The sequence below is a fragment of the Oncorhynchus clarkii genome, chromosome 12, assembly GCF_045791955.1.
Source record: "Oncorhynchus clarkii lewisi isolate Uvic-CL-2024 chromosome 12, UVic_Ocla_1.0, whole genome shotgun sequence".
Taxonomy (NCBI): Eukaryota; Metazoa; Chordata; class Actinopteri; order Salmoniformes; family Salmonidae; genus Oncorhynchus; species Oncorhynchus clarkii.
Window position 1 is genome coordinate 47621063 of NC_092158.1, and position 24831 is coordinate 47645893.

The following is a 24831-nucleotide window of genomic DNA, read 5'->3' on the forward strand; positions in this document are numbered from 1 at the left end:
GCTAATTCACCAGCTGAGTAAGTGGAAACTCAAAACACATTAGCTAGATTGTGCTACCTCTAAATATAAATCTCACTGGAATTAGCCATGTTTTAATCTGAAATGTTATAGAAGCAGAAAAAAAATATCCAGGGCTGCAGTGGGAGAGGCAGTGATCATCACAGCAGCAGGCCTCAGCTTAACAGGCTCCAGGAGTATTATTTCATGAAATGATTTTTCTTCTTCTGCCATGGTGGCGACAATTAAGCAATTGCACAACATAGCGGAAACACTGTAGTCATCTCCGGTCGCCTTCCTTGAGACTTTTTAAAACGGAATTGAAGACAATTTAATATATTTTAAGGCTTTTAATTTAGATTAATGAATGTAATGCTTTTTATGGACCCGCAGACACCCTGGGGTTGTAAGATGTTTGTTTGTGTGTACATGCTTGTGTGCCCCTCCTGCTATGTGTCTAATGGGCAGCTTTTAATAGCTGGGTAGGGCTGTGTAATGGTTTAATATTTCCTCAAGTTTCCCACTGAGGCTTATTGCCCCCTGAAAACTTGTTCCATTCCCCTGGGATTCTGTTTGCTATATGCTCTCCAAGACTCATTATCTTCAAAGAATGGTGAGAACACTGGGAAAACAACTTCATGGCATTGAACAGTGGTTTCCAAAAATATGGAAGCCTTCAGTTAAGTCTATTTGTGTATTGTAGCACTGTCCAAACTCCTGTGCTACAACACAAAAAGACAAACCTTGTGTCAAAGTATAACTAAGACTAGAAAAGAAAGGAAGGGCCTCCCGTTTCATCAATAACTTGGGTATCGGCAGGGCTCGGGTATCATAAATTGATCAAACATTTTAAACTGAGGCATTTGATCGTGTCGAAATGTACCTACTGTAGCTAACTGCTCTCTCACTCACGTCTTGTCATCGAGCAGCCCGAAGGCGTAGTCATTGCTATGGATGCTCACACAGGCAGAAAAAAAAAATAATTGCACACTCCGCGTGCAGCGTGCAGCGGGGGACCTACAGAGATGAGCAGCTGAAGAATACTAACGGAGGAAGTTACTTCTGATTTCGGGCAGGGCCGGGCTTTAATATAAAATATGCCATTTAGCAGACACTTTTATCTAAAGCACCTTAGTCATGCGTGTATAAATGTTTATGTATGGGTGGCACCAGTGGAATTGAACCCACAACCCTTGGCGTTGCAAGCGCCATGTTCTACCAACTGAGCCTCACATGACGACCTTAAAGCAATCCGACCCGGGTAGGGCCTGAACATCACAGGCATGGATATGGCTTAAAATTCATGCCTGTGTAGGGTTCCAGTTTAAACCAGGGATTGGAACCAACATTTTTTTCCAATAATTTGGTTCTGAACAGAATCCAATGTTTCGACCAGCAAAATAAAGTTCTGAACCAGAACGAAGACCCAAAAAGTAACTGTTTATATCGTTCCTTTCCGTTCCTTTTTATACCTCTGAAACTGTTTTTTTTTTTTTTTTTTTTACATTTAGCTCGACATTAAATTACTTTAACAATCAGTGCAGATAGAGCAGCTTGATATGGAACGGGCAAGCTTTGTTTTCATGCATGATGGAAAGACAATTGTAGGGTGTGAGAGGCAAATTAAATTTTGTGGGTGGGGTGAGAATGTGAGAGGGTGGAGGAGGCGGCTTGGCTTGAAGCGCTGGGCATCTTGTGATGACATGCATTATTTGAATTAGGCCCACAGAATTATACCTACAGAAGAGCGGCTTCTATGGAGGAACTCTGAATAGCTTTGAACTTCAGAGTTAGCTTAACCTCATTGTTTTACCTGTGGCTTACCGTTGGACCAGAGGTAGCTATCTAGCTAACAAGCTTGTATGTGCAGAGCGGCACCAGAATTAAAAGCATATTATATTTTTGTAGTTAATAAAACTAATGTAAACTGTGATAACAATAGTATCCTTAACTAGCATTGAAAAGGTTAATCTATTCTATTCTAAAATCTCTCTCCCTAACTTCTGAATTGCGCTACAGTAGCCTATGCTTCGGAGGGGAAGGGGCAGGAAGCGTACACACACAAATATTTTCAGCTGGCAGGCAGACACAGGCAGAAGAAGTTTCTGATTGACAGAGGGAGGGATTTGCATAGGTGCTTTGTAACGTAAAATTACGTAATTAACCAATTCCCATGCTTTTAAAATAATGGTTCTGTTCTGATACAGTATAGATCACTTCTGTTCCTGGTTTTGATTATTTTCCTTGAATATTTGAATTTGTAGTTTTCGAATCTGTTTCCTGAACCAGTTCCAAACTCTGGTTTAAACCCATACCACCAGACTCTGAGCTGTGGGTTAGAGGAGGAGAACAACACAACCCATCCACCTGCATCTCCTGCTATCCACTAGGGATCAGAGTTCGAGGCTGGTTCTGCGGTGAGGATGCGTCCCCACCATTGTGGAGGGGGCATGTCAAGGGTGCCCACTGGCCGGCTGGTGGAAATCACTGCCCATCAGTGTAACATGGCACACAGACACTAGCGACCCCACAGAGTCCCACCAGGCCGACCCTGGCACCATGGTTAGCCTGTCTGCTTCCCCTCTGACTTCATAATTACCAAATGACTCATCATAACACAGGTCAGTGCAACAGAGCCCTCAGAACTTATCGTCCAATAGAATTAATACCTGCTGGAAAGCCACATTAATTTTTGTGACTATTTTCCTTCATAGTGCATAGGAACAATAGAGAAAAGTACAAATTAACTATATGGTACCATCAGTTTCAAGTGCTTAACAGTAAATGTGAAGGACAAACAAGCATTTCAAACAGTATTCTGATAACGGAGAATCTGAGCATTCTTATAACTGGGAGCATTGCTTGTCAAATGCTCCTTTTGAAGAGTTGATCCATAAGGTCCCTGGGGTCATTGGTGCTGTACAGGAAGCTGGTCATAGGCTTGACTGCACCTTCGATTCCAGGAGAAATCACTGTACAGCATCATATCTACCCCTCAACCTCTCCTACTGTAATTTATTTACAGTGCCTTCGGAAAGTATTCAGACACCTTGACCTTCTCCACATTTTGTTACGTTACAGCCTTATTCTAAAATGGATTAAATAAATAAATAAAATCCTCATCAATCTACACACAATACCCCTAAAGACAAAGCGAAAACAGGTTTAAACATTTTTGCAAATGTATATATATATATATATATATAAAAATGAAAAACCTTATTTACATAAGTATTCAGAACCTTTGCTATGAGACTCAACATTGAGCTCCTGTTTCCATTGATCATCCTTGAGATGTTTCTACAACTTGATTGGAATCCACCTGTAGTAAATTCAATTGATTGGACATGATTTGAAAAGGTAGACATCTGTCTATATAAGTTCCCACAATTGACAGTGAATGTCAGAGAAAATAAACAAGCCATGAGGTCAAAGGAATTGTCCGTAGAGTTACGAGACAGGATTGTGTTGAGGCACAGATCTGGGGAACAGATCTGGGGAAAGGTAACAAAAGAAATCTGCAGCATTGAAGCCCCTCAAGAACTTCATCATTCTTAAATGGAAGATGTTTGGAATCACCAAGACTCTTCCTAGAGCTGGCCACCTGGCAAAACTGAGCAATCGGGGGAGAAGGGCCTTGGTCAGGGAGGTGACCAAGAACCCGATGGTCACTCTGACAGAGCTCCAGAGTTCCTCTGTGGAGATGGGAAAACCTTCCAGAAGGACAACCATCTCTGCAGCACTACACCAATCAGGTGTTTATGGTAGATTGACCAGATGGAAGCCACTCCTCAATAAAAAAAAGCACATGACAGCCAACTTGAAGTTTACAAAAAGGCACTTAGACTCTCAGACCATGAGAAACAAGATTCTCTGGTCTTATGAAACCAAGATTGAACTCTTTGGCCTGAATGCCTAGCGTCACGTCTGGAGGAAACCTGGCACCATCCATAAGGTGAAGCATGGTGGCGGCAGCATCATGCTATGGGCATGCTTTTCAGCGACATGGACTGGGAGACTAGTCAGGATCAAGGCAAAGATGAACGGAGAAAAGCACAGAGTGATCCTTGATTGAAACATGCTCCAGAGCCCTCAGGACCTCAGACTGGGGCGAAGGTTCACCTTCCAACAGGACAACGGCACTCAGCACACAGCCAGGACAATGCAGGAGTGGCTTCGGGACATGTCTCTGAATGTCCTTGAGTGGCCCAGCCAGAGCCCGGACTGGAACCTGATCGAACATCTCTGGTGAGACCTGAAAATAGGTGAGCAGCAAAAGCTCCCCATCCAACCTGAGAGAGCTTGAGAAGATCTGCAGAGAAGAATGGTCTAAAAACCTGTTTTTGCTTTGTCATTATGGGGTATTGTCTGTAGATTGATGAGGGGGAAAAAATGTTTTAATCAATTTTAGAATGAGGCTATAACGTAACAAAATGTGGAAAAGGTCAATGTTTGAATACTTTCCAAAGGCACTGTAGATGGTGGAGAAGGGGGAGTGACTACAGACACACAGACACACACACTCATGCAGAAATAAATAAAAGTTGAAAATCTATTTCCATTGAAGGAAATGGTTTGGATTTATTTTACAGATACTGCTCATTCTATTACATTACTGTACACACAATGTTGTATATAACTGTATATATTATTGTTCATTGCTATTTTATGTAAATGTTGAACAAAGACCACCATTTTCTAAGCTCTGTGAATATGTCTTAAATTATAGACCAAGTGTACAAAGGATTTAGCTCCAGTACTACCATGAATATGCCTTTAATTTCATTAAAGTAAACTTCAAAATAAATCAATCTTAGTTATTTTATGAGTTATTTTATATTGTCTTTATAAGATATGCCTATATGCGTTGTGATTGTGTTTTAACACTACCATAAATACGACTTTGATTTCAGTAAACGTCAACGACTTTAGAGATAAACATGGTAAAGCGCTGTCCACACCAGGACGATAACTACAGTAGAGAATATAATGTTAAAAACATTAAAAAATGTTTTATATATACACAGTGCCTTGCGAAAGTATTCGGCCCCCTTGAACTTTGCGACCTTTTGCCACATTTCAGGCTTCAAACAAAGATATAAAACTGTATTTTTTTGTGAAGAATCAACAACAAGTGGGACACAATCATGAAGTGGAACGACATTTATTGGATATTTCAAACTTTAACAAATCAAAAACTGAAAAATTTGGGCGTGCAAAATTATTCAGCCCCCTTAAGTTAATACTTTGTAGCGCCACCTTTTGCTGCGATTACAGCTGTAAGTCGCTTGGGGTATGTCTCTATCAGTTTTGCACATCGAGAGACTGAAATGTTTTCCCATTCCTCCTTGCAAAACAGCTCGAGCTCAGTGAGGTTGGATGGAGAGCATTTGTGAACAGCAGTTTTCAGTTCTTTCCACAGATTCTCGATTGGATTCAGGTCTGGACTTTGACTTGGCCATTCTAACACCTGGATATGTTTATTTTTGAACCATTCCATTGTAGATTTTGCTTTATGTTTTGGATCATTGTCTTGTTGGAAGACAAATCTCCGTCCCAGTCTCAGGTTTTTTTGCAGACTCCATCAGGTTTTCTTCCAGAATGGTCCTGTATTTGGCTCCATCCATCTTCCCATCAATTTTAACCATCTTCCCTGTCCCAGCTGAAGAAAAGCAGGCCCAAACCATGATGCTGCCACCACCATGTTTGACAGTGGGGATGGTGTGTTCAGGGTGATGAGCTGTGTTGCTTTTACGCCAAACATAACGTTTTGCATTGTTGCCAAAAAGTTCAATTTTGGTTGCCACTCTTCCATAAAGGCCAGATTTGTGCAATATTGTTGTCCTATGGACAGAGTCTCCCACCTCAGCTGTAGATCTCTGCAGTTCATCCAGAGTGATCATGGGCCTCTTGGCTGCATCTCTGATCAGTCTTCTCCTTGTATGAGCTGAAAGTTTAGAGGGACGGCCAGGTCTTGGTAGATTTGCAGTGGTCTGATACTCCTTCCATTTCAATATTATCGCTTGCACAGTGCTCCTTGGGATGTTTAAAGCTTGGGAAATCTTTTTGTATCCAAATCCGGCTTTAAACTTCTTCACAACAGTATCTCGGACCTGCCTGGTGTGTTCCTTGTTCTTCATGAAGCTCTCTGCGCTTTTAACGGACCTCTGAGACTATCACAGTGCAGGTGCATTTATACGGAGACTTGATTACACACAGGTGGATTGTATTTATCATCATTAGTCATTTAGGTCAACATTGGATCATTCAGAGATCCTCACTGAACTTCTGGAGAGAGTTTGCTGCACTGAAAGTAAAGGGGCTGAATAATTTTGCACGCCCAATTTTTCAGTTTTTGATTTGTTAAAAAAGTTTGAAATATCCAATAAATGTCGTTCCACTTCATGATTGTCCCACTTGTTGATTCCTCACAAAAAAATGCAGTTTTATATCTTTATGTTTGAAGCCTGAAATGTGGCAAAAGGTCGCAAAGTTCAAGGTGGCCGAATACTTTCGCAAGGCACTGTATCAATCAAGTGAACAGGAGTCATCACATTACAATGATAACTACAAAAAGAATGGAGAATGATAACGAGAGCTATCGTTTGGACCACTTTCAGAGCGATTTTTTCCTTATTATTTTTGAATGAAACGTATTCCAATCGCAGGGCTTTTTAGCCGTTATTGAAATGGCATATTCACTGCACTACAGACTAGAATTATTTACTCACTAGAAAAAATATAAAATGCTTTACTCAACTGTGTTGTTATAGCCTAGGCATGATCCCTTTCGTGTCCCTAAAAAGCTTAAACAATTGGGGAGAGTTGTGTCACTTTGATTAATGGACCAAAATCAAACTAATATTTCACTTCTTACTTTGGCTACACATCTCTAGCCACCCTCTTCCAGCTGTACCGTGTACAATGTATGATAGGCCATTCCTCTTCACGTGAAATTCCAGGAAAAGCTAAAGGACATTTATTTGTATCCTTTTTTATACTAGGCCTATTAGAAGTTGTGTGAAGAGAAGCAGCCTTGCTCTTGCTAATTGCTTCATGTAAAATAGGCCTTGGCCAAAGCTAAGGAGACTGAGTTGGTGTGATCACGATGGCCTGTGGTAATAACATTATTGCACTGATGAATTGGAAATTGTTGCACAGGACAGACAAAGATGAGCACAGCAAAAAAAAGAAGATCCAAACTAATTGAAAATCATTAGAAAAATGGAAATCACTTGCAAACCACTTGAGCAACCAATGATGTAAAAGATGCTCAGGCTAAACAGCGTTTGTTATTGAATTACTTCATGCACTAATAGGTCCTCTTTACGAGGCATTCCCTGGTCTTTGTGGTTGAATCTGTGTTTGAAATTCACTGCTCGAATGGACCTTACAGATAATTGTTGGGTACATAGATGTGGTAGTCATTCAAAAAGCATGTTAAACACTATTATTGAACACAGAGTGAGTCCATGCAACTTATGTGACTTGTTAAGCACATGTTCACTCCTGAATTGATTTAGGCTAGCCATAAAAAAGGGGTTGAATACTTATTCACTCAAGACATTACATTTTCAGCTTTTCATTTGTAATTAATTTGTTTTAAAAAAACCTTGAAAAACATAATTTCACTTTGATATTATGGGGCATTGTGTGTAGGCCAGTGACAAAATAAATACAATTTTAAATTCAAGCTGTAAAACTACAAATTGTGGAAAAGGTCAAGGGGTGTGACATTTTCCTAGGCAAGTCACTGGTCAATTGTAAAAAATAAAAAATAATAAATGTACCATACCATGGACAAGGTTCTCCACACAGAACGGGCTTGACCTCAGTGGCTTTCTGCTATGCTGTGGTGCAGTGGTGGATGCGGTGCACTAGAGAATGCCTAATGTACGATCTGTATGTCCAACCTAGGAGAAACAGCATGTGCACCGCACAGTAAGGTTGGCCTTTGCCATAAAGGTTGACATCGGGGTTGAAGAGGGAAAGGATTCCATTAATCTTAGTGGAGACCATCGCTAAGGCTTTTAATAGAAATTATTGATCGGTCATTTTCTGTGTTGAAGCTATTTTTCTGAAAGACGCCTCCGGATGGAGTTAGCAATGAATAGGCTGTCACTGTGGCATATTTGAGGTGTAAGTAAGGTTGCAAAGCTACCAGTAATTTACCAAAGTTACCTGAATCATCAGTCATTTTTGGTAATGAACAGGTAATCTATGCCAATCTATGGTAATTTTGGTAATTTATACTTCAATAACCTAAAAAAAATTAAAATTACATTTAATATGTGTCCATATTGTCCATTAGTTTCTAGTGGATAGACCATATGTTTTGAGAGAAAATTCATGAAAATTAAGGCTAAATAATGAAAAAATAACCTAAATCAACAATGGTATTATTTGAACTCTGCCAACTATAGACTTTTTTCACAACTGCAACCAGTTTGGAGCCATAACATTTACAACAAAGACATACTGACAAAGTAAAACAATAAAAGTGTGTCAAAAAATATAAAAGATATTTCAAACACCAATGGTATTCACTAAGTGTATGTTTTATATTTAGGATCATGTTTTACAGTTCTATTTTTAATTTTAAAATAATTGTATTAGATTATATTATGTATACTGAACAAAAATATAAATGCAACATGCAAAAATTTCTATGATTTTACTGAGTTACAGTTCATATGAGGAATCAGTCAATTTAAATAAATAAATTAGGTCCTAGTCCATTTCACATGACTGGGCAAGGGCGCAGCCATGGGTGGGCCTGAGAGGGCATAGGCCTACCCACTGGGGAGCCAGGCCCAGCTAATCAGAACACGTTTTTCCCTACAAAAGGGCTTTATTACAGACAGAAATAATCCACAGTTTCATCAGCTGTCAGAGTTGCTGGTCTCAGACGATCCCGCAGGTGAAGAAGCCGGATGAATTGGTCCTGGGTTGGCGTGGTTACACGTGGTCTGCTGGATGTACTGCCAAATTCTCAAAAATTATGTTGGAGGCGGCTTATGGTAGAGAAATTAACATTCAATTATCTGCCAAAAGCTCTGGTAAAATTCCTGCAGTTAGCATTCCAATTGCATGCTCCCTCTGATTTCTAGACATCTATGGCATTGTGTTGTGTGACAAAACTGCACATTTTATAGCCTTTTATTGTCACTAGCACAAGGTACACCTGTGTAATGATTATGCTGTTTAATCATCCTCTTGATATGCCAAATCTGTCAGGTGGATGGATTATCTTGGCAAATTAATATTGCTCACTAACAGGGATGTAAAGAAATTTGTGCACAAAATATGAGAGAAATAAGCTTTTTGGAACATTTCTGAGATGTTTTATTTCAGCTCATGAAACATGGGACCAACACTTGTTGCATTTATGTTTTTGTCCAGTATATTTAACTTGTGATAAGGCCACACATAGGGCCAGAGATAAGGACAGACACCTATGATAATCTGAAGTAACCAAAAAGACCACTAAAATTATAAAGTGACCTAAATGCTGGTAGTTTACTGGTAAATGTTGAAAGTTTCTAGTAATATACCCTACCTTTGCCACCCTAAGTGTAACTGAAAGATAATTAATTCAATGCATAATTTCAATGCAACTAAAGAGTTACTGAAGGCAATGCACAACTTCTCCGGTTGAAAAAGTCTTACATGGCATTGATATTAGTCAGAAACATGTATTCTAGTGTCAAAACTGACTACAAAGTGTAAATAGGATAATTTTGAATTTTAAAGTTAGTCTCGTCCGAAACGGAGATTAGCGAGATAATTAGGAAAGAAATTGTATGCGACGGAATGAAGGGTACCATAACAGTTTTCCTTGGGTTGGGTTTATTTAAATCCTACCCACATGCGACCAGATCGTAATGCCCATAGCCAATCTGGTTTGACTTTGGATATCCCTATGGGGCTAGTTAGGGACCAACAGTAAATTACAATGTACATAGGTTAATTAATATTGACTTAAAAACCTCAAACTCAAAACTACTATAAATTGTAGAAATTCATATACAAACACTAAAAGCATTTAATGAGACAACTAAAAGGTTTGCAACATGAAATTATTGTTCAATTTACATTGTGTAATCTATTCATGGTCCCTAACTAGCCCGAATTAAGCTATCCAAAGTCAAATCAACTTTGCCACGGTCATACACTGGCCGGCAGAAACTGATTGACGAAAGAAGTTGGCTAGCTAGCTAGTCTACTTCCAGACACAAGAACTGGTTATACTGTTTCAAGTAATCTAGAAGGGTAAGTGACTAACTGTGTATTGTTTTGGCAGAGTGAAAGTACAAATGCTCCATAGCGATGTGTAGTTAAAATCACTGGGGAAGTCAAGCCAGGGAAAAAAGCCATATTACAACCTATGTAAACTGTGAGTTCATATGACTTGCCACCGTGATATATATGCCTAAAGCGGAGACAATAAGAAGACACAGTGGCAGAATAAATTCAACCATATCTTTGTTTCATCACAAAACCAGAGAGCAACATCCGTCCAGTGAAGTCCACAAAACATATGGCATGTAACAAACAATTATATAACCTACAGCATTATCAAGCAAGTTAATGTTTCCGACATTGTCGGACTACGACAACTATTTGAACAAAGGACAGTTACCACAAGTTGCAAAGAAAACAGGAGCTGCCACCTCCAGCACGATTTGAACTTCAACACAACATCATCAAACCCCCTATGCTATACAGTGAAAAAAAAGATACCAATCAACATTAGCCAAAATAGAGGAAGCTGGAAGAACTGTCCACATTTACTTTGTCAGCCAGCAAGATGAGTAGGCCTAAAGAACAGCAAAAGCACTAGCCAATGTCAATCTACAATCCCCCATAGCATAAAAGTTGAACCTATTCTGATCTGTGCAATAAATAAACATTCCTAACATAGTCTGGGACAGTTATGGGATGTGATAGACCACTCAGTGTAGCTCAACGCTGGATGGCTATTATTATTTTTTGATCAAGGGTGGCCAAATGCTTGCTGACTTCCATTACATTCAATGCTACGGGCGTCAACAATGTCATACTCTTTTTGACCAGATGGCATCAGATACTGTAGATGGGCTATACATACTGAGACAGAGGGGCGCTGTTTCACTCGCTCGGATGCTTTCTCCAGAGCTCCAATCAGCCTCTTGCAAATTGAAGAACGATTATGAAACACAGAGATAAAATAAGTTGTTTCGTGTTTCATTGTTTGTTTATTGGTACATTTTTTGGGGAAGCCTGGCTTCCGTTGGCCTCCATGAATATGCGCCACTGCAAATGCTTCCCACATTCGAACACACACAAACGAGACACCCCATCAAAGCACGCTTCCAAGAACCAAATCTTGTTTTCAGTCGAATTTCCAGATGAGGATAATTGAAACTGAGGAAGCCTGAAGAAGTTCAGTGCCCCTTTAAAAAGTAATTCAAGAATCAATCAAATCCAATTGTGCCATTCACCTCACTCAGTCATTTACCAATTTCAAATGGCTACATACAAATTATGAAGTAATTCTGTCTGTGTGATGATACTTGTGTCAGTAAAATATATGCCTTTTGTTCCAGCATCCCTTCAATTGACTTTTTTTTTAAAAGAACACAAAAACCCGTGGACCCTTCACTGATTAGGCTTAAATAAAGACGCCCTGAAAACCTAAAGGATTATCTGTAAGATCTACTGCCAAAAAAAGAGCTGTCGGAACCTCTGAAAAAGCCAGCACTGGTCCATTTTGCATACCAATACCTTTAACTGACACAATGACGGCAGCCTCCTGGGGATATAATAGGGCTGCGTGTGAGAGACTCTCCTTCATCGGTGCTTCAGCATAGCTGACGAGCGCCACATAAAGAGCTGCAGGCCAAGGGGTTAAACACCCGTCTCCTGTTAGTATTTCATCCACACAGGTCATTAGGAGAGTCACATTTCGCTAAAGCATTCCACTCTACTTCCACACATCTTTGGCTACAGCTAGTAGCTACCACTATGTGCAGCTCAATTAAGACTTGGGTGTCTTAATAATACACCATATTACATGCCCTACGAATATGCAGAGGTTTAGTAACATTACAATTTGTTTCAAGGCAGTTTAAATAATTTAATCATAACAGTGGTGAGTTGCAGAAATTAACAGCCTATTGCAATGTGTGCAGCACAGAGCTTGATTAAATTGTTTTATCCACAATGTTAATACAGCCAGTTGCTGGACAGATGCGCCAGAGAGCCACATCAGTGCTGAACCAAAATGCCAAGAGACAGCAAGTGTGTTTTCCCGTCAAGCGCCCTGTCACTGAAGTTTTTTGTAAAGTAATTTCACTGCATCCAATCATGACTACCTGTCAAAGCAAAAGGAATTGCTTGAAATTGTGAGCTTCCGTGGAGAATGCCTGAACACAGCACTGCGGTCTGACTGTCTTCCTCGGTGGGCAGAGAATGATGCATTTTCTCAGACACCTTTTGAATGGAAATGCAAACTGGAAAATGTTTATATCTGCAGCTTACCTTCTCGATTTATTTCAATTATTTTTACACGAGAAGTGGAGGAAAGGCATACTTTTGTTGTTTCTCAAGGGTAGAGGTGGTACCGTATGAAGGAAATCAAGCAATATTATAAAAACAGCCCTAATGGAGTGTATGTTTATTGAATGTTTAGCTGAAACTACAATAGGCTTTCGCTGTTTTCATAATGCGTCCTAGAATAATCATTGGGTTGGATTAACACATCATCCCCTTGCTTTAAAACAACAACGGTCCCTGGGCAAATCTCCAGCAGCATCTCTAAAGCCAGTCCTCATATTATATTCAGGACTTGTCTGGAGTTAATTAGAGGAGACTGGAGTGTTATTAATTATTTTAGCCAAATGATTCCCTCCACTCTCCCTCACCATCCCTCCACCCCCTCCTTCCCCAACCCTTATAAACAAATGGCAGTGGTTTCTCATTACCGTGGAGGTGTTTTGTATTCCCGACAAAGGTTGTCGCGTTACCATTTCTCCACAGTGTAACTGACTTTGACAGATCAGAGTCATTATCTGATATTTTGTAGAAGGGGCTACGTTCCGCAGACTCACATTTTGAAACGTTAAAGCAATTATATGAAACCTGCGCTGTAAGCGAGGTAATGACATTGTATAGTATAGCGCAGGTTGATCATTGCTTTCATCAGAGACCCAAATGGCACCCTTTTCCCTATATAGTGCAATACTTTTGATCAGGGCCCATAGGGGTGTTAATTACATGAGTATTTTTGTTGCGTTCTGTATCAGTCCTAGTGTTGCTCTTCAGTTAAACCTGTAACGGCGGAAAAATTGAGAGTGGATGACTCATCGTGTGCAGAAGGATCCCAAAAAGAATACTAAATTGCCACTCTCTCCAATTCCTCTCAATTACAAGATTCAAACTAACTGCCTTTGATTGACCAATCTCATATAGAGCACTTACATAAGGGGTGTGTAACTTCTGGCCCTGTCTTCAGTATGCAGCATTTAGAATATCTCAACATTGAACTCAACCAATAAAAATTGAGAACAATATGAAGAGTGTAATAAACGCTAAATTTTCACCTCCCAAGCTGCGCAGCGGTGTAAGGCACTGCATCACAGTGTTGCGGCGTCACTACAGCTTGGGGTTCGATCCCAGGCTGTTACAACCATCCGTGACTTGGAGTCCTGTAGGGCGGCGCACAAATGGCCCAGCGTCGCCCAGGAGGGTTTGGCCGGGGGGGCTTTACTCGGCTCATCGCCCTCTAGCAACTCCTTGTGGCGGGCCGGGCGCGTGCAAGCTGATTGTGATCGTCAGTTGAATGGGGTTTCGGCGAGTGGGTGATAAGAAGCGCGGCTTGACGGGTCATGTTTTCAGAGGACGCATGACTCGACCTTCGCCTCTCTCATGCCCGTTGGGGAGTTGCAGCGATAAGACAAGATCGTAATTGGATATCACAAAATTGGAGAGAGAGGGTATAATTAATTTTTTTAAGCAAATTTTTCACATTGGAATTTTTTCATCTGCAAGGGATTTTCATGAGTCACTTTCTATGTGTATGAATTATGGCTGTTCTCATGCTTTTAAAACCTTTACTTCACATGTGCTTCAAAATGTAATTTTTGGGGCAAAACGCTATATCCGATACACTTGTTTCATACCAGAACGTGCTAAATCCAGAGCCGTGACAACTGTCTACAGACATGTCGATAGACGAAGTACACACCTTAACTCTCTAAATACATGGGTCTGATGCTAAGTAACTGAAAGTCTAGAACAATATTCAGAAATCTTTGAATACATGGTTCTGTCTATAGCCACTGTTCACATGGATGGAACCTTCCACACGGTTTTTGCTGCTGGTGTGAAAGTGCGTCATTTAGCACGTTTCTATTATATTTGTCTGTTCAGTCATAGGTTAGGTTTCTTTAAATATTTTTCCCACATTTAGGAGCGTAATCAGAACATGAACTTATCAATTTAGGCCAGGGATGGGCAGCTCCAGTCCTCGAGGGCCAGAGTGGTGTCACACTTTTTCCCCATGCCTAGCAGACACAGCCGACTTAAACAAATTGCATTCTAAACTGAAGATCATGATTGGTTGATTATTGGAGTCAGGTGTGTTAGCTGGGACTGGGGGCAAGCGTATGACACCAATCAGGCCCCCCCCAAGCCCTACAGTTACCCATCCCTGATTTAGGCTAACTCCTGGTTTATTCAGACAGATGCGGTGATAAACAGCAGTCACTCTCAGCTGTTTGTTACCTTAGCTTTGAGCTCTTGTGTGTTGTGGACCTTTTGATTGGGGATCCCTTCAACAGTTTATTGGAGCCTGTGATGTCTGTTTCTGTTGGCCAAAAAGGAATCTTTCTAAACAAACTCATGAAAAGTAAAGAGCCAAGATCCAGCACCACTCAGGTGAAGGGAGAAAATAATACAGCAGCAAACAGCGAGCTGAGTCACTCCGACTATAAGAATCAATCCATCCTTGACCTACAAATTACAAACTTTCAATGTCCTTAAATCCTTCCCTAAAGTGTATATAATCAAACTCAAAAAGCTGCCCTTGATTTATCATAATGAAAAAGCCTGTAGAAAACCCATAATTATTTTTCCAAAACGTATTTAAATGTAAAAAATATATATATTTTACATTGGCTTTATGATATTAGTACAATATAGTTGAAACAAATTGATTATATTATATATTTCAAACAAAATAAGGTCTGTCTTTTCACTAGCCATGCATGTCATGCTAAGATGAAAAAAATATTTTTAATTAATGTCAATTTAACAACATTTCTGATAATGGATAGAGTGACTTCATAAAGTATTCACACCTCTGAACCTTTTCTACAGTTTGCTGTGTTACAGCCTAAATTTAAAATGGAATAAATGCAGATTTAATGTCACTGATTTACACACAATACCCCATAATGTCAAAGTGGAATTATTTTATTGAAATGAATTTAAAAAATGAAAAGCTGAATGTCTTGAGTCATGAAGTGTTCAAACCCTTTCTTATGGCACACACACTAAAATAATAAATGTGGCAAAGAAATTACTTTTGTCCTGAATACAAAGCATTGTGTTCGGGGTACATCCATAAAACACATTACTGAGTACCACTCTCCATATTTTCAAGCATAGTGGTGGCTGCATCATGTTGTGGGTATACTTTTGATCGTTAAGGACTGGGGAGGTTTTCAGGATAAAAAAATAGACTTGAAAAAAAAAAAATTTGTTTGTTTAAAATGTTCTATTGGCATACAGGCTGGCAACGTTCTCATCCCTTGCTTGCTAGCTAGCCAACTATGGCTAACTTACGGTCACGTCACAGTGCAGCCAGAATAACAGCAAAGTAGTTGCATTTGCATAAGCTGTTTTCTAGTGACATTTACAGTGCCTTTGGAAAGTTTTCAGACCCCTTGACTTTTTCCACATTTTGTTATGTTACAGCCCTATTCTACAATTGATTAAATTGTTGTTTTTTCTCATCAATCTACACACAATATCCCATAATGACAAAACAAAAATTGCTTTTTAGAAATTGGTGCAAATTATAAAAAGAAAAAAACTGAAATATCACATTTACATAAGTATTCAGACCCTTTACTCAATACTTTGTTGAAGCACCTTTGGCAGCAATTGCAGCATCGGGTTTTCCCATTCTTCTATGGAGATCATGCTCTGTCAGGCTGGATGGGGAGCGTTGTTGCACAGCTATTTTCAGGTCTCTCAAGAGATGTTCGATCGGGTTCAAGTCCGGGCCACTCAAGGACATTCAGAGACTTGTGTTGTCTTGGCTGTGTGCTTAGGGTTATTGTACTGTTGGAAGGTGAACCTTCGTCCCAGTCTAAGGTCCTGAGCGCTCTGGAGCAGTTTTTCATCAAGGATGTCTCTGTACTTTGCTCCGTTCATCTTTGCCTTGATCCTGACTAGTCTCCTGACTAGTCTCCCAGTAACTGAAAAACATTGTTTTCTTCACTGCATTGCATTGCAGGCATTAGCAAACAAAAGACCATGTTCATAATCATCATCGCTGCCACTGTGTAATAATGGATATAAAAAAAATAACGATAGCAAAAATTTGTTGTGTAAAAATTATTTCTTACTCCACATTTAGGGGGGCCACAAGGGGGTCCAAAATTGTTGTCACCGGGGCACTGCCCCCCCCCCCCCTGCAGTACCGCTAGTGGAACATCTCACAGTTGGTTAGACTGGAGGATGGTACGGTGCTGGTGGAAAGCTATGGCTGGCAATAACCCCTGACTCCGTACTTCAGGCCGCTGCCACAGATCAAGCAGTACCAGCACTTCAGGTGAAAATAATATTCATTACATTGTATGAGGTTATTCTTCTTATCTATACATGGGAGGTGAATTGTTGTTGTGCAGGGTAGAAATGTCTTTTGATTTGTTGTTGTTATTTCCTGTTTTACAGCTTCAATGCTCTGGAGCCTGGTTTTGCTGTCGCCAAGGAGCGTTTGGACTTAGTCAGGACCAGGTTTCAGATGCTGCGCAACGCTGACATCTTTCCTCCCATAGATGGTCTGCCTGTACAAGCATCACCTGGACTGGACACAGCTAGAAAAACATATATTTTTGAGAAGATCAGTTTTGCGACGAAGAGGCTATGGACATCACATGCCCTGCACCAAAGTCAAGGTCAGGACAGAAACAGGCTCTCTCCTAACAACAAATCATTGCTGCTACTATATTTTTTTATCCTGCTGCTCAGCCACTTTACCCCTGATTGTATGCATATAACTACCTCGTCTATCATTGATATCGTTATTGATATTGTTCTTCTACATACTGTATATTATTTTATTTATATTGATATTTATATATCTATTTCTGATATTCCTACTTTGCAAGTAACTATTTGGCTGTACCTTTTACACCTTCTGTAGAGACCCACCCAGTTAAGCAAGACTTAGCAAAATATTGATATATAAAATGAATATTGATATGTGTGGTCATAACATGATATTGTGACATACCACAACAATATCATGTGACCGTCTCAAGTGTCCACAACGTAAATATATGGCGCATGCATCTGTTTATGTACTGTACATGTGCACCTCACTCAGGTTTCAACTCAGGTTGCATGGCCTTAACTTATGTATGGAAATCTATGTGATAAGTGCGTGTGTAACAGTATATAAAGTATGCTAATGTACTGGTCAGTGATTTTAAAGTACTTTAGTAAAAGTACTACTTAAGTATTTTTGGGGGGTATTTGTACATTACTTCACTATTTATATTTTTGGCAACTTTTACTTTCATTTCACTACATTCCAAAATAAAATAATGTAGTTTTTACTCCATACCTTTTCCCTGACACCCAAAAGTACCCAATACATTTTGACAGGAAAATTGTCCAATTCACACACTTACAGTGCCTTGCGAAAGTATTCGGCCCCCTTGAACTTTGCGACCTTTTGCCACATTTCAGGCTTCAAACAAAGATATAAAACTGTATTTTTTGTGAAGAATCAACAACAAGTGGGACACAATCATGAAGTGGAACGACATTTATTGGATATTTCAAACTTTTTTAACAAATCAAAAACTGAAAATTGGGCGTGCAAAATTATTCAGCCCCTTTACTTTCAGTGCAGCAAACTCTCTCCAGAAGTTCAGTGAGGATCTCTGAATGATCCAATGTTGACCTAAATGACTAATGATGATAAATACAATCCACCTGTGTGTAATCAAGTCTCCGTATAAATGCACCTGCACTGTGATAGTCTCAGAGGTCCGTTAAAAGCGCAGAGAGCATCATGAAGAACAAGGAACACACCAGGCGGGTCCGAGATACTGTTGTGAAGAAGTTTAAAGCCAGATTTGGATACAAAAAGATTTCCCAAGCTTTAAACATCCCAAGGAGCACTGTGCAAGCGATAATATTGAAATGGAAGGAGTATCAGACCACTGCAAATCTACCAAGACCTGGCCGTCCCTCTAAACTTTCAGCTCATACAAGGAGAAGACTGATCAGAGATGCAGCCAAGAGGCCCATGATCACTCTGGATGAACTGCAGAGATCTACAGCTGAGGTGGGAGACTCTGTCCATAGGACAACAATCAGTCGTATATTGCACAAATCTGGCCTTTATGGAAGAGTGGCAAGAAGAAAGCCATTTCTTAAAGATATCCATAAAAAGTGTCGTTTAAAGTTTGCCACAAGCCACCTGGGAGACACACCAAACATGTGGAAGAAGGTGCTCTGGTCAGATTAAACCAAAATTGAACTTTTTGGCAACAATGCAAAACGTTATGTTTGTCGTAAAAGCAACACAGCTGAACACACCATCCCCACTGTCAAACATGGTGGTGGCAGCATCATGGTTTGGGCCTGCTTTTCTTCAGCAGGGACAGGGAAGATGGTTAAAATTGATGGGAAGATGGATGAAGCCAAATACAGGACCATTATGGAAAAAAACCTGATGGAGTCTGCAAAAGACCTGAGACTGGGATGGAGATTTGTCTTCCAACAAGACAATGATCCAAAACATAAAGCAAAATCTACAATGGAATGGTTCAAAAATAAACATATCCAGGTGTTAGAATGGCCAAGTCAAAGTCCAGACCTGAATCCAATCGAGAATCTGTGGAAAGAACTGAAAACTGCTGTTCACAAATGCTCTCCATCCAACCTCACTGAGCTCGACCTGTTTTGCAAGGAGGAATGGGAAACAATTTCAGTCTCTCGATGTGCAAAACTGATAGAGACTTACCCCAAGCGACTTACAGCTGTAATTGCAGCAAAAGGTGGCGCTACAAAGTATTAACTTAAGGGGGCTGAATAATTTTGCACGCCCAATTTTTCAGTCTTTGATTTGTTAAAAAAGTTTGAAATATCCAATAAATGTCGTTCCACTTCATGATTGTGTCCCACTTGTTGTTGATTCTTCACAAAAAAATACAGTTTTATATCTTTATGTTTGAAGCCTGAAATGTGGCAAAAGGTCGCAAAGTTCAAGGGGGCTGAATACTTTTGCAAGGCACTGTATCAAGAGAACATGCCTGGTCATCCCTGCTGCATCTGATCTGGTTGACTCACTAAACACAAACGCTTCGTTTGTAAATTATGTCTGAGTGTTGGAGTGTGCCCGTGGCTATCCGTAAATAAAAATGTTTTAATTATGCCTTCTGGTTTAATATAAGGATTTTTTTATGATTTATACTTTTACTCAAGTACAACAATTTAGTACTTTTTCCACCACTGGATGTGGCTGGGGGTTTATAGCATTTCTTTCACATGACCCATCAATTTAGACAAATGTGTCTGGGTAAGCGTCATCTAATATTTATAAAATATTTTTATTTGGACACTGTTTACTTGGATTTTTTCCTTATTGTAGGCTACTACTTTTATCACTTTTAGTCTTAATCTTTACTACACTACTCACTGTTTAACACATGGCCTCAAATGTTAATCCTTAAAGAGATGGGTGGGACTGGCTTAAGAGGGTGTGAACAATGCTGAATGGGTGTAGACAAAGGAGAGCTTTTTCAAAAGTGAGTTTCCAAGTTCATCAACTTTCAAAGCAGAATTACTTTCCCATTGTTCCTCAAATGCAGTGATTGATATACCAGTCTACTTTTATCGCATGTAAAAAAAAATAAAAAATCTAATTTTGCTATATAAGACCGGTTTTGAGCAGGTCAGTCACATGTCCTTTTCTAATCAGGTTAACTGAAGGTAATGTTAGATTAACTCATAAGGAAAACATCTAGATGCAACTGTCAACACGACTGTCAACACAACATATGTTGTGTTAGAACGGCGAGCGTACACAGGGAAAGCTGAAGCTGCTGCAACTGGCAGCGGTGTTTAAGCGTTTTCTCTTCAGTGCCAACTCCCTCCGGTCATATTTTCACTTAGAGAACCTTCCATGAAACACCGTGGCAGGTTTTCTGCATCAGAGAGTGAGGGGTTACTCCCGAACGAGTGCACAATGATGAAGTGCGATTATACGACCTCAGTGTAAAGAAAAAAAGGAGAAAAAAGAATAGCAGAAAACTTCTGAAAATGTCAAGGTGGATTAGATAAATGAAGTGAGGGAGAGAGGAAGAGAGAGGAGAAGGAGGAGTGAAGAATGGTTGGAAGCGTAAGACTGGGGCTTGCGGGGGTGCGGATGGGTTATTCACAGAGACCGACAAACAATTTTCCCTCCCATCAGGCAAATCAATCGAAGACCTACAGCGACTACTGTGAGAGCATTATGGGTTCTTTTCAATTTCCACTCGAGCTGGATCACAGCTGCACACTGTTACCTTTGTAATGACACAGAGAAAGGTGCTTGAGAGACTACATCAAAACAAAGCAACATGAACATAAAGATGCAGGTTGTGCGTGAGCTCAAAGCTTCATTGAAGGATCTCACAACACAGCCAACCAAGAGTGAAAAAATTGATTGAGTTAAGAAATGTTGACTGGGGTGATATTAGGTTGACATTCTTCCCTTTTTAGTTTGTGTCTTATAATGTCAATCATTAATTCAAGGGAGAACAGTAGTCTGTCCTTGGTTGCATTATCTCCAATGCTTGGAGGTACAAATAAAGTCGTAAAAAAATCAAGAAATACCATTTAGGAAAAAAATGACCATATAGCTCCTTTTGCACCTTCAGTGCCTTGGATTCCAGTAAATATAACTAGTAAACACCACAATGTCTGCTAATTGTCATTAAAAACTACTCAGGTCTAGACAATGCAGGTTGTATCTGAAAGGGAGTCAAATTGACTACATTGAAAGTGTGCTACCATTCAATGCTGTTCATTGACTATAGCTCAGCATTCATCAACATAGTACCTCCAAGCTCATCATTAAGCCCTGGGTTCTGATGCCCACCCTATGCAATTGGGTCCTGGACTTCCTGACGGGCCGCCCCCAGGTGGTGAAGTTAGGAAACAACACCTACACTTCGCTGATCCTCAACACTGGGGCCCCACAAGGGTGCATACTCAGCCCCCTCCTGTACTCTGTTCACCAATGACTGCGTGGCCTAGCACAGCTCCAACTCAATCATAAAGTTTGCAGACAACACAACAGTAGTAGGCCTGATTACCAACAACGACGAGACCGCCTACAGGGAGGAGGTGAGGGATCTGGGAGTGTGTTGCCTGGAAAATAACCTCTCACTCAACGTCAACAAAACAAAGGAGGTGATCGTGGACTTCAGGAAACAGCAGAGGGAGCACCCCTCTATCCACATCGATGGGAAAGCAGTGGAGAAGGTGGAAAGTTAAGTTCCTCGGCGGACACATCACTGACAAACTGAAATGGTCCACCCACACAGACAGTGTGGTGAACAAGGCACAACAGCGCCTCTTCAACCTCAGGAAGCTGAAGAAATTTGGCTTGTCACCTAAAACCATCACAAACTAGCACCCCACGCATCACCGGGGGCAAACTATCTGCCCTCCAGGACACCTACAGCATCCGATGTCATATGAAGGCCAAAAAGATCATCAAGGACAACAACCACCCGAGCCACTGCTTGTTCATCCCGCTATCATCCAGAAGGCGAGGTCCGTGCAGGTGCATCAAAGCTGGGACCGAGAGAATGAAAAACAGCTTCTATCTCAAGGCCATCAGACTGTTAAATAGCCATCACTAGCACAGAAAGGTGGCTGCCTACCTACAGACTTGATATCATTGGCCACTTTAATTAATGGAACACAAGTCACTTTAATAATGTCACTTAAATCATGTTTACACATCTTGCATCACTCATCTCATATGTATATACTGTATTCTATACTATTCTACTGTATTATAGTCTATGCTGCTCTGACATTGCTCATCCATATATTATATATTCTAAATTCCATTCCTTACTTAGATTTGTATGTATTGGGTATATTTTGTGACATTGTTAGATATTGCTGCACTGTCAGAACTAGAAGCACAAGCATTTCGCTACACCCGCAATAACATCTGCTAAACACGTGTATGTGACCAATAAAATCTGATTTGATTTGACCATCTGAAGTAGAAAGAAAAATCACAAATCAATCCTAAAAAAAACTCCAATATAATAACACACAAAAGACGGGTGTTATTTAAGCTTGGTTGAACACGCACACACATTAAATGGCGTTGCTGCGTTATAAACAGGCATATAAGAGTCAAATGAAGAAATTGTGGGAATGAGTAATTGCTCTGACTAATCCATAAGTGGCTTGAAACAGGACGATGTTGAGTGAAAACAAATCAGTGACTGTGGGAGACCCGGCACCTTGCATAGGGATAAACCCCATTATGTTCTGATTGACTGCTCACCGCTTGCAGGCGACAAAAAATCAATACCCGACAAATGAAATCCGTTCTCCAGCTTCCCCGGAGGACATCCCATGCAGTGGCGCATTCAACACAGCCCAGGCTATTCTTGACGTCCACATTGTAATAAATCAAATCTGTATTGTTAATAAATTGCAGGGTATTAGGAGGAGGAGTAGATAAGAAAGTGAGAGAATCTGTGGACCATTATCCATGCAGTCTATCCCCAACTATTTGGCAGAGATGTATTTTCATGTCCTTTTAAATTGTGGGAAAGGGAAAGGAAAGGGGGAAAGGGAAAGGAAAGGGGGATAGTGGTGCAGAGGCAGTCGTTTCGCTAGTTGGCTAACAGCTTCTGTAGTAAATACAAATGAAGTCATTATCCTGCAAAGTCAGCCGACACATTTATGCCATCGGACAGTGGTAGCTGGCGTTGGTGATGCAGCATGTCCTATGTTTAATGATGTAAAAGTATAAAGGAAAAGGGCAGATTAAAGAGGAGTGTATGAAATGTGACAAATGGTTTTCTTTGTAGGAATGCATTAAGGCACAAAAATGTTGGGAAGGGTGTTTATTTTTGATTTTCAAGTGTTTCAAGGGAGCACTTGAAAAATAGTTGTTATCTTTAAAAACAGCTGGCACTGGGCTGTACAAATTGGCGAAACAGGCAACCTGCCACCTGACACATTCGCTGTACAAATTAGGCCTAATTGGGCTTGAGCTGTGCCAGCGAGCATTCTGCCTCTGGAGGGCAGGGGTAGCAGTTGGGGCACAAAGGAAACACGGGCACCCCATAGTGGCACTACACTGCACCCACTGGCGGAAACAGAAACAGGTAGGGGGGTCTTGTTGGAGCAAGAACACCTGAGGACTGGGTTTCCTTCCTGGGGTGGAAAACAGGAGTTTTACTCAGTTTGCCAGTGGGCTAAGGGGTCCAGTTCAGTAAACACTCGTGTTCAGGTTTCTTCTAGTCTGATGTAGGCCCACATGGCTGGGAAGCTACTCAGCACCATCAACATCTAATGATGTTCATGAGCTCAGCGTCTTAGTAGGTGTGCACATATTTATTCTGCATTTAGAAATATTATTGTTGGGAACGCAACACGGGAAGGAGAGAGAAAACAGGTGCCCCTCTTGGTATCTGTCCCAAATTGCTCAAATCTATCCAGTACTGTCAGGTGCACTGAAAGGAGTCAACGAGAACAGAGGAGAAGGACATGGTTTAAAGGATTAGAACCCACCCCGGGTATGGATAGATGTAGTAATATAATATGGCCATTTGACAGGGACTTTTATCCAAGGCGACATTAACAGTCACACATATTTGGCTAATGCAGGATGTAAATCCACAACCCTGATGTTGCCAGCATCATGCTCTGTCTAACACACTGAGCCACTGGAGCCACATAGACAATGTCGAGTTCTAGATGTGCATATGGGTGTACTCACTAGGGGTGGGCCGGCTGTGGTCTGTGTCGTAGTCCTCAGGTGGGGCTGCTAGGGGGGCGGTGCTGTGGGGAGGCTCGCTGGCTAGGCTGGAGCGGCTCTCTGACAGCAGGCTGCCATGTGGGCACCAGCCCAGCCCAGTGGGGGTCCTGATCGGCCCCCCACTGAACACTGGACAAACAAACAGGGCCAAGGGGTCAAAGGCACAGTCTCGAAGATTTCCTGTTATTCAATAGTTTTGCGGTTAATTTTGATTCCTATACCCATTGATTCTTCAAGAATATAGCTGATAAAAGGCTTATACACTTAGTACTGTCTTACCCCCATATTATCTCAAAATCAAAAGATTGTATTACTCCATTGTGTATATTTGTGATGTCATATGCATGGCAGGGTCAGGCTGTTGAAATTACAGAGAGAAGGTATACTTCCAGAGGGATGTACCTGAGTCGGTGCACTGCTTGCCCTCATGGAGACCGGGGCCAGACACCTTGCTCTCCACGCTGCCCTCACTGTGGTCCGACTCGCTGCCACTAGACACCACTGCAGACAGATAGATGGACAAGAAAAGACAAGAGGGAATGTCAATA

At 40.7% G+C, this 24831-nt stretch overlaps 1 protein-coding gene across 1 annotated transcript in view; it reads right to left on the reverse strand.

Annotated features, from left to right (window-relative positions):
* LOC139420759 (double C2-like domain-containing protein beta) overlaps positions 1-24831 on the reverse strand; it is a 306643-nt gene that overhangs the window by 203292 nt on the left and 78520 nt on the right. The window contains 2 exon segments of the mRNA XM_071170967.1: positions 24245-24412; positions 24686-24784. Of these exon segments, the coding sequence (XP_071027068.1) occupies positions 24245-24412; positions 24686-24784 (267 nt within the window).